This window comes from Carassius carassius, chromosome 3, assembly GCF_963082965.1.
Source record: "Carassius carassius chromosome 3, fCarCar2.1, whole genome shotgun sequence".
NCBI classification, from domain to species: Eukaryota; Metazoa; Chordata; class Actinopteri; order Cypriniformes; family Cyprinidae; genus Carassius; species Carassius carassius.
In genome coordinates, this window is record NC_081757.1 from 40,947,380 (window position 1) to 40,961,112 (window position 13,733).

Genomic DNA, 13,733 nt, shown 5'->3' on the forward strand with positions numbered 1-13,733 from the left:
GTGGATTTATCTGCACGTCGACGCTAGAAGTGTTTCAAATCCACAAATGCACAGGAACCGATCCACAAATGCGTGCAGTGATTTACAAATGCACAGACAGCGGTTCACAAATAAATACCAGGTAGAGTTGTGTTTGTGACATTAAACACATTTGTAAATATATTTTTTTTTTATTTGCAAATCTCATTTTATTTATTTGTGAGTTTTATATTTTTTTGTGAAACTCTGTACATTTATTTGTGAATTTGATATATTTTTGTGAATCTTGTTACATTTATTTGTGGATCATAATCTATTTATTTGGAATAAAGCAACAATTCTAACCCCATATATATAAAACACTATATTCTTGCACTTCTGGTTATATGCTAACTACATTTCATTAGTTATGTACTTGTACTCTGCATAATGACAAAAAAGGTTAATCTAATCATCAGGATGGAATGAGAGGTAGTGTTGAGTGTCATCAGCATAGCAGTGGTATGAAAAGCCATGTTTCTGAATGACAGAACCTAATGATGCCATGTAGACAGAGAAGAGAAGTGGTCCAAGAACTGAGCCCTGAGGCACCCCAGTAGTTAAATGTTGCGACTTGGACTCCTCACCTCTCCAAGATACTTTAAAGGACCTATCTGATAGGTAAGACTCAAACCACTGAAGTGTGGATCCTGAGATGCCCTTTGCAAATAGGGTTGATAGGAGGATCTGGTTAACCATGCCAAAAGCAGAGGACAGATCAAACAGGATAAATACTGAAGATTTGGATTCAGCTCTTGCCAGTCTTAGGCCTTCAACAACTGAGAACAAGGCAGTCTCAGTTGAATGTCCACTTCTGAAGCCAGATTGGTTGCTGTCAAGGAGGTTGTTCTGTGTGAGAAAGGCAGAGACTTGGTTGAACACAGCTCGTTCAAGTGTTTTTGCATTGAAAGGAAGAAGGGAAACTGGCCTGTAGTTCTCTAAAAGAGCTGGGTTGAGGGTGGGTTTTTTAAATAGTGGGGTTATCCAAGTAGTTGTCCAAAAACAAAAAAAAATACCAGGACAAAGAATGTGAACCCGACCGTTTCAGCATGATTCGCACAGGCATTCTTAAAATATTGGTGAACTGAACATTTTGTGTGACGAAATGTTGCAGATTACTTTCTGATTGTTGTGCATTTACCTCCTGACTACACATAACAGCTGCAGTCGCATTATAAATGTTTTTAGCATTAAAATAAAAATAAAGCTATGAAAATGGAAGCTATGAATAGTTTGTGTGCTATTTGTTTAAAGAAAGAGTTAATTTTGCCTCATCAGAATAGACTTGGAGAAATTTTTATATATATTTTATAAAAAACATCACAATAATCCATAAATATAACAAGTCAATCTCTGTTGTCCTCACATCAAAATCCACCAATCTATTTACACAGAAGAAAGCAATACTATGAATATAGGACTTTTGAAATTGAAAACGTCTTGATGTATTAGTTTATTATAAACACACAGCTTTTTGCTTCACAATGCATTAATGGACTGAAGTGGTGTGGATTACTGGGATGTTTTCATTAGCTGTTTGGACTCTCATTCTGACGGCACCCATTCACATCCTTTCACCTTTGGTGAGTGAGTGATGTAATGATACATTTCTCCCAATCTGATGAAGAAACAAACTCATCGTTTTTATGAGCTAAACGTGAGCAAACTGTCAGCAAACTATTCCTCTAAGCAGCTTTCTGTGTTCAAATCAATAATATTCTAAGCAATGCAGAAATTCAGGGTTCACATACATTTCCCTGCATCTGTCATTTCCTGTAATCCTTCACAAACGTTTTGATTGATTTTTGCAGTCCTTTTCATTGAGCAGTCGGCTGGCACACACATCTCTCTGCTCTGATATCCTTCAGCTCTTTTATAATAATGTCCGCTGTGTCGCTGCTGTACATCACGATGAGAGAGGACAGGCCTTGTGGAGTGCACTTTGATCTGGAAAATATATGAAAACAGTTTCAAGGTCAACATCTGTCACAACTGCATATTCAAAACTAAGACTCACAATTGTAATTCATAAGTAGGCTATCAAAAAAAAGCTGCAGAGAAGACTTAATGCACCTTTGTAAATCATTTTCTCCATGGTGTTTTCGATGTCTCTGAACAGTCATGGATGAAGCAGATATTTCTTTCAAACAGATACCTCTAAAAAAAATCAAAAAATGGAAGGACATAATTATTTTGTTTCTATTACATACAATGAATACATAATGCAATTTTTCTTCTCTTTTTTTTTTTTTTTTTTTTTGCAATATCAGGGCCATTGTTAAGCATGTTAACCATTGATGAGTGTTGAGGAAGTGAAGCTACTTTGAAAGTGTTGGCCAAAAGCAACAAAGACACCCTTACAGCACATAATAATAGGCCTAAAGGGACTTCTAGATTCGATTAATCATTTTTAGATGAACCGGCAGCATGATTCATTAGAATGAATCAGACTTGCCAAGGAAAGCCCCATTTGTGACGAGTCGACTCCCTGGAAAGATTTGGACTTTCCATTCTACACGTGAGGAGCGTTTAGAATCATGTGATTCACCAGAAAGAATTGGACTTTCCCATGGGATTATTTAGGTGAGTTTAAACTATTCCCTCACCTACTAACTACTATCACATTAAAATATGTTGCTTTTGACCAAACTGCTACTTGTTGTAAAAAGTAGCTCGTCAAAGCTTTAAATTCTATCAAGCTGCTGAAGATAGCGCTGATTTTCGTTCACTGCCATAGACATTTAATTGCACAATCACTTACATTCTGCTATTTAAAAATAAAATAAAACTGTATTAAAGTGTCAATTTATATTGAACGTGATTAGTTACTACACAGCGATAACCACTACCAGTCAATCTTTAGCTATTTATTAGGTTACTTCTGTTGTATTTTGAAATATTGTTAGTTGTAAGTTAGTGAATGTGCTGACAAGTATTAATAATAATAATAATAATAATAATAATAATATATATATACATCACTTCCATTAAAGTGGTATATATACAGCCATTAAAGTCATTTCCATTGAAACTTGTTGTCATGTATTTAAATATATTTCTAATTACACATTTGATGAAAATGATGAAGATGCAATTGAATATATATTAACTTAATGCAGTATCGACTAAAACTTTTATACAGCGCACAGATAGGATCACACCTAGATTTATTTAATGATTTATAGTTTGACACGATTAGATTTATTTGTATAGTGATGTCAAGCGATTAATCGCGATAAATCGCATCCAAAATAAAAGTTTTTGTTTATATTATATATGTGTACTGAATATGTATATAAATACACACACATACAGTATATATTTTGATATCCTATTCTTATATTTTATATTATATATAAATATATTTAATACATAAACAATTTATTTTTCTTAAGTATAAATGTATGTGTTTGTATTTATATATACATATGCACAGTATACACATATGTATTTTGAATAATGCGATTTGACAGCATTAATTTGTAGTATAGTGATGTAAACCTAGGCATCTTTCTGAGGGGACAGGTGACAGTTAAGAGGTTAAACTTATACATATTGTCAAGACCCCTGACTCATCATTGTGATATATTTCACACAGACATTATTTGTAGGTCTTACCTACAAACACTTATGTTGAAACTGGATGGCTGCAGTATCCATTGACTCAGCTTGCTGGTATGAAGGTTGACATGATGTACGTACAGTTTGCATGCAGCTACATGTCTCCCGTGCCTCAGCTGTATTCTCTGTCTGTCATCTTCAGAGCTGGCCATGCAGCTGGGTCTGTGTCTGTGCTCTGAGCTCGCTCCTGATGCCCTCTGCTGGTGCTCCATCGATGTGCTCCTGTAGACCACTAAGAGCGGCTGGCTGGGAGAGCTGCTGTTCAAGCAGTAGAGGCTCTGCGTCAGGGCTTCATGGAGAACCAAGCTGCCGCTCTCATCCCCAAAGCGCAGCTGGAAGCCCAAGTTGTCTGAGTTGTGCGGTGGCTGGGTTATTGCAGCTGTCACATTGAAGACATCATATCCTGATGGAGGCAGTCGGTCCAGACTCAATATGTGCTCTGCTAGAGGGCCGCTAATGCTCAGGTTCTCTGGTCCCGGTGAAAGACTGTGTACTGTGACCGTCACACTAAGAGGCTTGTGATGAAGAGTCTTCCTCAGCAGGACCAGCTCTGCAACCCTCATGAAGGGACTCAGCTGGGACGTGTTGAACCAGATCCAACCCGGCGTGCCATACTTAGAATCTTATTTAGAAAAGAACATCTTTTAAGAGTCTTTCAGTTGAAAATGTTAAGCAGCGTTTATAAACATTTTATAGATTGTATTTATATAACTTTGTAGGCTGTCAAAAATGTTTTATGCATCAACATCTATTCAGAGAATTGTAATATTAAAACTCTTTTCTGTCTATATACTCAATATATATATATATATATATATATATATATATATATATATATATATATATATATATATATATATATATATATTTATATATATACACACAAGAATATACTGAAAATCTGAGATTTTTATTTGTATTTTTATTTAAACATGGATACACAATACATCAAATAAATAATCCAGATAATAGAAATAATTAATTTCAAAAAGTAATTGATTTAAAAAATATTTACTTCACAGCATACAATTAAGGAGAAATATTTAAGTAACCAAATAATGCATCCATTGAAGCAAAAGAAATTAATCATTCAATCAAATGCATGCACACTTTTATATACATTTCTTATTATTTTTTTTATTTGTCTATATAATACATTTAAATAGACATTAAAAGTTATAATAACAAATAACAAAAGTACAGTAGTAATTAAATTATTATCCAAATAATTAAATAGTATGCTTGAAATATAATTGTTTTATTTTTATTTATGTCTATTTAATAAATAATACATATTTAAAATAATAATAATAATAATAATAAGTTAATAAAAACGACAAAAGCACACAAGAAAATTAGTAAAACTAGCTAAATATAAATATAAAGTAGTAGAAAATATAAAAACAAATACTAAAAATGTATTAATAAAAACTATAATAGTATCTCAATAACACTAAAATAACACTGGACAAATTAAATAGTAAGACATTTTTAAAACACAAAATTTTTAAATTCAAAATATATAAAAAAATCTTTAAACACACACACATACACACACACACACACACACACACACACACACACACACACACACACACACACACACACACACACACACACACACAAAAGACTGAGAGAAACTTTTTTAACAAATTATGACAATACTGACAAATATAACAATATTGACCCCAATGTATAGCTACATTATTCATATTCATAAAAGTAAATCTCAAATGAAGAAAAACATTGATTGGCAATGAAAAATAATATTTATTTTATTTTAATGTAAGATTTAAATTAGTTTATTCAAAATAATTAAAACCCCATGTCTTTACCTTCGATGCTCCTGAAGCTCTGCACCAGAGTCCCATCAGCACCCCTCAGGTCTCTCGCCTGTGCGTCTAGTGACTGGTAAACGTGCTTCATGTAGGGGTGTGGCTTCGCCTGCTGAGGCGCTGACAGTTTGTTTATATGCAACATCTCTAAAATAGCTTTGCTCAGGTCTCTATCCTCCAGATCCTCCCCGTGATCTTCCACTAACAGCAAACCGCGAGTCCCTCCTAGTCCTAGAAGACCAATCAGGAAGCATAAAAATGATGCTGAAAACCTCATTCTGCAAAAATGTAAGAACGGACAGATTCGGTGAAGAAAGCCGAGCCCTGGTTCTCCAGCACAGCTCGGTCAGGAAGCAGAGAGCACAGCAGAACCTCGTTCACTCATTAGTGGGTGGGCAGGATTCACAGCCCATGCAACCATCAGCCAAACACTGAAAAAAGCAATTACTGCTCTCCCTCAGAAAAGCCTGGAATGTCACACTCCATTTGACAGGCATTGTGCTCTCAGTTTTCCTGGCGCAAAGTGAACAGGCTTGTTTTGGTTTGGGGCTTGAGTACCTTTCTCTTGAATCAAGGGCTCTTTTCAACCTGTAGCTCTTTCTCAGTGTAAGAGGATATAGTGTGCTTCTCGCCTGCTCTCATTAAATGCACACATTCTTGGCACAAACAAAGTATCAAGTGCAAGCTGTTTGTTATAACTTTGAGATGAATCTTGCAACTTTCTTGGGTGCATAGTTGAGCAATAGATGTCACTGTTGTTTAATTTCATGAATTATATTTTCAAAAGTATACTGTATGGATGAAAACGTTTTTTTGTACTTTATGGCAAATTTGAAATCACAAATGGCCTAATCAAACTTAATATTTGCTTTTTTTATGGTAAAATTTGCAGTGAAGAGTGAAGAATATATATATATATTTTTTTTTTTTTGCTTGGCCATTTTTGCCACACACACACACACACACACACACACACACACACACACACACACACACACACACACACACACACACACACACACACACACACACATTGACATGCTTTCTTAAATGTTCAGTGTTATTTTTTTCAGTTTAAATGATAAAAACATGCAAAATATAAAAAAAGAATAACATTAACTAGTTAGATGTTAATTCTTAAGTAGTTAATTTATTATTTAAATCTGGACATTTTCAGGCTCCATAATAATAATAAGTTCTGAAGCGAAGATAAACCGCTAAAGTGACTGTCTTCACTCATGGTGTTGTTTGAATGCTGCACATTCTTGCATTTCTTGCATGCTACTGAAGTCAGCCACATGAAATGGTTGACTTTTCCCACAAACTTCAATGAATGTGTTTTATGAGATGAGATTTAGGAGGGATTAGTTTAGTTCTTCTGTGTTCAAAACTGTGCGGTCATGGTAACTTAACTGAAAGGAAGAGCAGGGAAAGTGTTTGTTGACTTGTTCTCATCTTTGCACTCTCACTATGGCAATAACCACTGATTGATGATGTTGGGAAACTTTAAAAACTTGAGAATTACTTTTAAATGTTTACATTTCATTCTGACCCTTGCTTCCATATTTGTCATAGACTGTTGCTAACATCCGAATGTTATTGATGTAGTTTAAAACAAAGCAGATTGTCTCCTTCTTATCAGTATATAAGCAAGCTCTCTTACTGTACTTGAAACTATTTCAAAAGCCTCAGGATAAGAAAAGTGTAGATAATGGACTGTGCATGTGAAGTCTGTGAAAAGGGTTAAACAAATGATCGCTATTTGGTTTAATTCTTCTTCAGAGCTATTATGCTATTGAGAGCTACAGCAATGGTTTAGTAAAGGATCTCAGACTACAGATTAACAGTTATTGTAAGGTCAAAGGTTACAGGGCAGAAGACACTGATGGTTATTGTGTGACAGAATGTCATGTGGACAATGTGCCACTAGAATTAAAATGGCTATACCTTGGTGTTAATGAGTAACTAAATGCAGTGGGATCCAAAATTACCAAGAAAATCCAATATAAAACTATTTTTAACTGCACTTTCTATTTATATGTGCATTTTAATAGTTTCAAGTTTGATTATTCATTTGCATTCGTATTTTTGCATGCATTTATCACACTGCAGACTTTGCCGTGAACAGCAAAAGCTAAAAAGAAGAATACATTTATTTTTTTTACTTCTCTGTACATTGGTCATTTATACATTTTCTTTTATGTACAGGTATTTTAGATGACAGATGCATTTTGTATTTAATGCACAACCATGTGAGTCAATAACATTCAGCTACCTTTAAATATGCAACAAATATAAACTTGTCACATGAAAAAAAAAAAAAAAAAATATATATATATATATAGTTTTTTCGTGTTATCTTAAAAAGAGTTTGTCCCACATCGGCCCTCTTTGCCAGCTACTTTTATAAGGATTTGTGAGGAATAAAACCAGTTGAAACAACATTTTCTAGTTATTACATTAATGCATTTATATGACTTCATTTTGATTATTAATTAGTGATTTTAAATGTGTTTATCACATTGCATAACTATGCATTGAATAGCAAAAAACTAAAAGGTCTGTAATACAGAAAAAAAATAGTTTGCATTTAATGTTTCATTCTTTGTACATTCATAATTTCCTTTCTTTTAGGTAAAATATTGTCATGTACGTAGGTAACGTATAGGAAAAAACAAAAAAAACTTGACACTTGAAAAATGGTATCACAACACCTAAAATATAGTTTTTCTTACTGGTATTTTGAAGAAAAAAAGAAATTTTTTAAAGTCATATTTTATGAGTTCATGTAAGTTTGTATTTTTAAGTGCATTTATCACATTATAGGACTATGCAGTAAACAGCAGCAAGCTAAAAGGTGATAAAGTTTTTCTTTTCAAATGCATGCATTCATTTATTTCTAGATCATTTACATATATTTATTTTGTTATATTAGATAACGTGAACATATATTTTACTATTTAATGCACAACCATAAATACTACTTTTGTGTACAGTATAGGACAAATAAAAACTTGAAACATATGAAAAATGGTGTTACAATATCTAAAATATATTTTTTCTTTGGGCTATTGTGAAAAAAAAGAAGAAAAGTTTAGCCCATATTATTTTCCAGCTGTTCACTTAAGACACTTAAGAAAATGATTTGAAAGATCTTTGAACAAACGTGTTTTTTCTTCTTCTCAGTGGCGTCATCTAGACCCCCTTTGATGGAAGATCTCAATCTGTCATTATCTAATGGTGTGGTGCTGTCTTTTCTTTGATCTCTGTCTGTTTGTGTTTGCCTCTCTTTTCTGATTGCCTCTGCATTTTTTGCTCTCTCCTCCTCCTCCTCCCCAGATGCCTCCGGAGCAGGACAATCCCACCTCCCTGCTCTGAGTTTCCACACAACACCCGCCTCCTCCACTTCTCCAATCTCACTCCGGAGGGGTGCGGATTGCCACCGGGACGCTGGTCAATTAGACAGTCGCTGTGGAAAACGGTGGAGTGAAAGAGAGAAGAAACAAACAGTTGTGGAGTGACAAGTGCTGTGATTTCAGGTAAGAACGTGTCTGATTAACTGTATGTGTGCTCTGTGTATGTGTGTGTTTGTTTGTGAGTGTGTAGCAGTGCCACTTTCTAGATCTGTTGTTTTCAGTCATGAAAGATGAAGGGTGAAATACTATAAAGAAGTTTAGCAATGTTAACATTTAGATCAACTGATGACCAGTAAATGTGCTTATTAGTCACATCTATTATGTATGCATTTCTACCAAATAAGACATAGTGTCTTTAATAAGAATGGCAAATGGGAGAATTTACCTTGCACTCTTAAAAATAAAGGTTTCGGCATGATGTCATAGAGGCGTTTGGGTTCCACAAAGAACCTTTTTAGTCAACAGTTCTTAAAAGAATCATTTATTGGCATTGATGGTTCCATGAAGAATAGCAAAAATCTATAGAACCTTTTGGATTCAAAAATGTTCTCTGTAGCGGAATCTGGTTCTTCAGATTATTAAAATGGTCTTCACACTAAGAAAAAATGGTTCTTTTAAGAACTGTTCACTGAAAGGTTCTTTGGGGAAGCAAAGTTATTCTGTGGCATCGCTGCAAAACCCCCTTTTTGGAATTTTAAGACTGATTCTTAAAAGAACCTTTTGGAAAAGTTCCATGGACTTTAAAGGTTCTTCATGAAACCATAAAATGCCAATAAATGTACACATTATTTAGAAATTTCTACCTCAACTAATGCTCTCTTTGTGAAATCTGTGAAACTATTTCTAAACTTCAAAATCTTTACCTTTGCCAAACCCGTTTGTATTTTTTTCATATGAGGCCAAAAGTTTGAATGATTTCCCAATGATTTTGACTGAATGAATACTCGGTTGGTCATACTGTAAGAAAAATGACTCTTAGAATATAGTCATTCATTTATCCATGCGTTTAAAATAAATCTCTGTCCACCTTATGAATGGAATCAGCATTTTTATTGAGCTTTCTTTAAGCTTAGAATAACAATACTCCATACTCGTCTTTTTTTTTTTTTTTCATCTGGGAGTCTTCAGCACTTGCAAACACTGAGGACGGTTGGTATGCTGCCAAATAGGGGCCAAAGCTGTTTAGAGAGCAAAGACGCTGCTCCAGCCTCCCCTTTCCCTCTGCTCATCTTTGCTTTGGAAATAGTTGGCTGCTCATTACCCTGTCATTAGCGAGATGAGAAGCAGTGCACGGCGCTGTGAGGAAAGGCAGCCCATTTTCTGCTGGCTCCAGCCGGTGTCTCCAGTCAGTCCCAGCTGTACAGGCCACTTCTTCAGAGAGGGACGCACACTTTTTTTCCCGTGTGACCCAGAAATTTGAGCTGTGCAGTGGAAGGAAATTACTGTTTGCATGGCCTCACCTTGTAAGAAGGACAGTTACATACCCTGTATTTCAAAAAATTGAATAAACTGAAAGTCTGCTGAATTGGAACAACTACTCTTGTACTTAACGCACTTCAACTAAAGATACACTGAAGTATATTTGATTGTGCTAAAGTGGAACTATTGCAAGTATTCTTCAGCTACACTTTAAATATATTGCATTTAAAGACCCATAACATACAAAGAATCCTCATCAATAGTGACATTAAAACACAGTTTAGGCTTAATATTAAGTAGTACTCCAAGTAAATTTTAAAGTTCAAGCGATGTCAGTAAATATTGTACTGTATATAGGCTGCAGGGGTGAGGAAGTAAAGCAATTTAACCTTTATTTAATTTTGTATTAAATTGGTTAATAACTTTTAGAAGTTGTTGCAGTTGCAGTAGTTACCTCCATGGCCATTTCAGTTTAATTAAACATTTTGAGCGGCACATTTTGTCATTGCTTGGCTTGTTTTGGTGACAGGAAAGCTGCCCTCCACATGTTTGAACGGAAGCAGAGTGAAGTTTAGACCGAGTGTGGAGGGGTGCAGGGCCACCCACCCGGCCTGCCTTGGGCTTTCCTGACTGGAGCCTCTTAATCACCACGATATCTATACTGAAACATAAGGACGTGAATCTTGGCTAAACTTGAAACGTATCTCCCTATCTCTTCAGCAAATAACCTTAATGAACAAACAATGTTACTACAATAATATCCAGTTACTACAAATAGACCTACAGTATGTGAAACGCTCTCATAACATCCTCATGCTTCAATCAGCTGGCTTTAATTGAGTCTGATTGCTTGTGATTGGTAGGATTGTTGTGTGTAATGACATGTGACTTTTGTGGTTTTAAATGTCACCCTTTTTTACTCCTGTTTTTTGCTAAATTACATAGTAAATATGAAGGAGAGTGGTCAATAATGGCTTTCTTGTTTGAAATGATATAAATGTTTTTACGAGACAAAGAAATCTCTATCTGTTTATGAAAACAATATTGAGTATGAACATTAATGAGCATAATGTATGTTACGATTGTTTAAATTATTTTTACATTAAAGTATTATGAAATAATGCTAAGTGTAAAAGTGTTCCACATTAATGGCTATGAATTATTTATTTATTTTTTTTGGTGAGAAAATTACATTTCTGTCTCAGAATAAGTATTTTCCCCCATATATTCCCAATGAAAGTACGTTATATATATTATTTACAATAAATTTAGCTTGTGGTTTTGGTTAAACCGTGTTTGAGAGATGTTCTTACCTACATGAGAGCAAGATAAGAGTTCAAAACAATTCTCTTCAGTGCATTTTTGCTGTAACCTTTCCTAGTCAAGCCTCCTTACGATTTTGTTTACCTCAACCCTTGAAGGATCCCTTCAACACTTGTATGTTGAACTTGCTGCAAACCTTCAGAGAACATCCCAAACAGGGGTGAAGTGTCTAATCACAGACTGTACAGCGTGTAGAATCATGCCCTGAAAACAATGTTGACCGTTTCTAAACTCTGAGATCACACAAGCAGAGTTGAAAATGCTCTGGAAGTCTGATGTGGTTTATGCACAAAAGCGTTTGAAATGCCTTAAAGGCACTCCAGGGATTTTAAGCCAAAAAAGCCTCTTTTTTTCTGCTGTTGGAAAAGTAGGTAATCTGTTGCAAACCCTTGCATTGAATGTGTACTTGTAGTTTACTTCAAATCTTATAAGTGTATTTTTAAATAACTATGCTTATAGTTAATAGATAATAGCAGATAATAGATTAGTGAAATCAAAAGTCACTTAAGTGTACTTAAAGAGAGACTCTTGATTGTTTCTGAACACACTTAAGTACACTTTTTAAAAGTGCACTTTCAAATAATGTCAAATAAAAAAAACATTAATGTCAAAACAAAAAGTACATCATTGTTTTAATAATCTGTTGGTGTGTTTTAAATAAGCAGACATATTTTGATGTGTTGACTAACATACAAACGCATATGTAAAGTACTTGATTATAATTTTACTGTAAAATCAAAACTTCATCATTACAATTTAAAATATATTTAAATGAATAACAAAATATCTTTCATAGAAATCACATTCAAATATACTTTAGTTGATCCTAAATGCATGGTAGTACATTTAGCAGAACTTTTTTACTGTTAATTAATATTTTAATTTTCCTTTTTGTAATGTAAGAAAATGCTTAAGACATTGGCTTATACTCACTGGATATGGGAGGCATGTGGTAAAGATGGGCTGCAGTGATGTGAAAAAGTCCCAGTGCTAATCTCTACAAAGCACAACAAGGGATTTGGCCCTTTTTTTGGAGAATAACCTGTGAAGAGAACCCATAATCCTCCCTGTTATAGACTTCCTGGGCCTGCAGTGTGAAAGCTTCAAAACACACAATCCTCTTTCAATGACATCACGGCAGTAGAGTTGATGAACATCCTTATGAGAGTGAAGTAGCTAAAATAAATTTACAAATGTGCTTTTCTTCCTGGAGACATTTTGGTTCTCGAATCTGATTGGCTGAGCAGTATTCTCTGATATCAGTCCAACAGAACTGGGGCAAGTGACTGTCTCATTGAATCATTCGTTCAAATGATTCTTTTTTTCTTTCAGGAATTAAATTAATGAGTCATTGAATCATTCACTCAGCTGATTTGTTTAAAATGCTGTATCAAATCACACTACTGTGTGTTACTCAGAGATGCAACAGATGATTCTACTTTGACTTTGTTTATGATGATTGTCATTAGCGAAGCAAAAACACAAAGATATTGCATTTAAAGAGAGGCCTTTACTGTGAGGTATTGAACACATGCACCATGCATGAGGACAGTAAATCCATGTGCCCACAATGAAAAGCATGATGTGATGCTAAACTTAAGGGATCTGGATTTAAAGAGAGTTAAACAAGGGTTTAGAATCTCAATAAGGAGTTGTTTCACCACATCTGTTTCCAAGGTGAAAAGATGAGAAGATCTTTTACTTTTCATCTACATTGCCTGACATCACATGATAAAAACACGATAAGTAACCAGGTAAACACTTTTATTTTCACATTTTGTAATGCAATTTAATAAAATGTTTTTAAAACATGACATCATATTCTGGAAGATTTCTAGTGCTGGAACAACGTGAACCTAAAAATGTAAGGCTTGTAGATCTTTTGTTCTTTCCGAACTACAGCATTTGCTAAATGCATTTTATTAAAAGTAATGAACACATTGTTAATCCTATAGCAAGTGCTTGAAATTTCATTTAAAATTAAATGGAAAACTAGAATTCATTTTGAATATAATTAGCTGTGCCCGGTTGCATGAAACACCTTAAGCTAAGAAATCCCTTAGATATAAGGTTAAGGGTACCCTTAGTGAAACTTGGGTTG

At 34.4% G+C, this 13,733-nt stretch overlaps 2 protein-coding genes across 4 annotated transcripts in view; one reads left to right on the forward strand and one right to left on the reverse strand.

Moving 5' to 3' along the window:
* Positions 1-1,731: 1,731 nt before the first annotated feature.
* On the reverse strand, positions 1,732-6,072 carry LOC132115302 (growth/differentiation factor 6-B). 2 transcript variants are annotated; one of them, XM_059523699.1, is made up of 5 exons: positions 5,923-6,072; positions 5,475-5,699; positions 3,637-4,261; positions 2,092-2,175; positions 1,732-1,965 (listed from the first exon to the last, which is right to left on the reverse strand). In XM_059523699.1, the coding sequence occupies exons 1-5, from the start codon at positions 5,969-5,971 to the stop codon at positions 1,836-1,838; spliced, it is 1,113 nt and encodes a 370-aa protein (XP_059379682.1). In that variant the 5' UTR covers positions 5,972-6,072; the 3' UTR covers positions 1,732-1,835. The 2 variants fall into 2 exon arrangements, with proteins under 2 accessions (XP_059379682.1, XP_059379674.1); XM_059523691.1 differs by lacking the exon at positions 5,923-6,072 and having other exon boundaries at positions 5,475-5,916.
* Positions 6,073-8,854: 2,782 nt separating this feature from the next.
* Positions 8,855-13,733, forward strand: part of frem1a (Fras1 related extracellular matrix 1a) — a 42,865-nt gene continuing 37,986 nt past the window's right edge. For both annotated transcript variants that reach the window (XR_009427482.1, XM_059538665.1), the window contains exon 1: positions 8,855-9,013. The gene's annotated coding sequence lies outside the window, so the exon portion shown is untranslated. The remainder of the gene's footprint in view (positions 9,014-13,733) is intronic.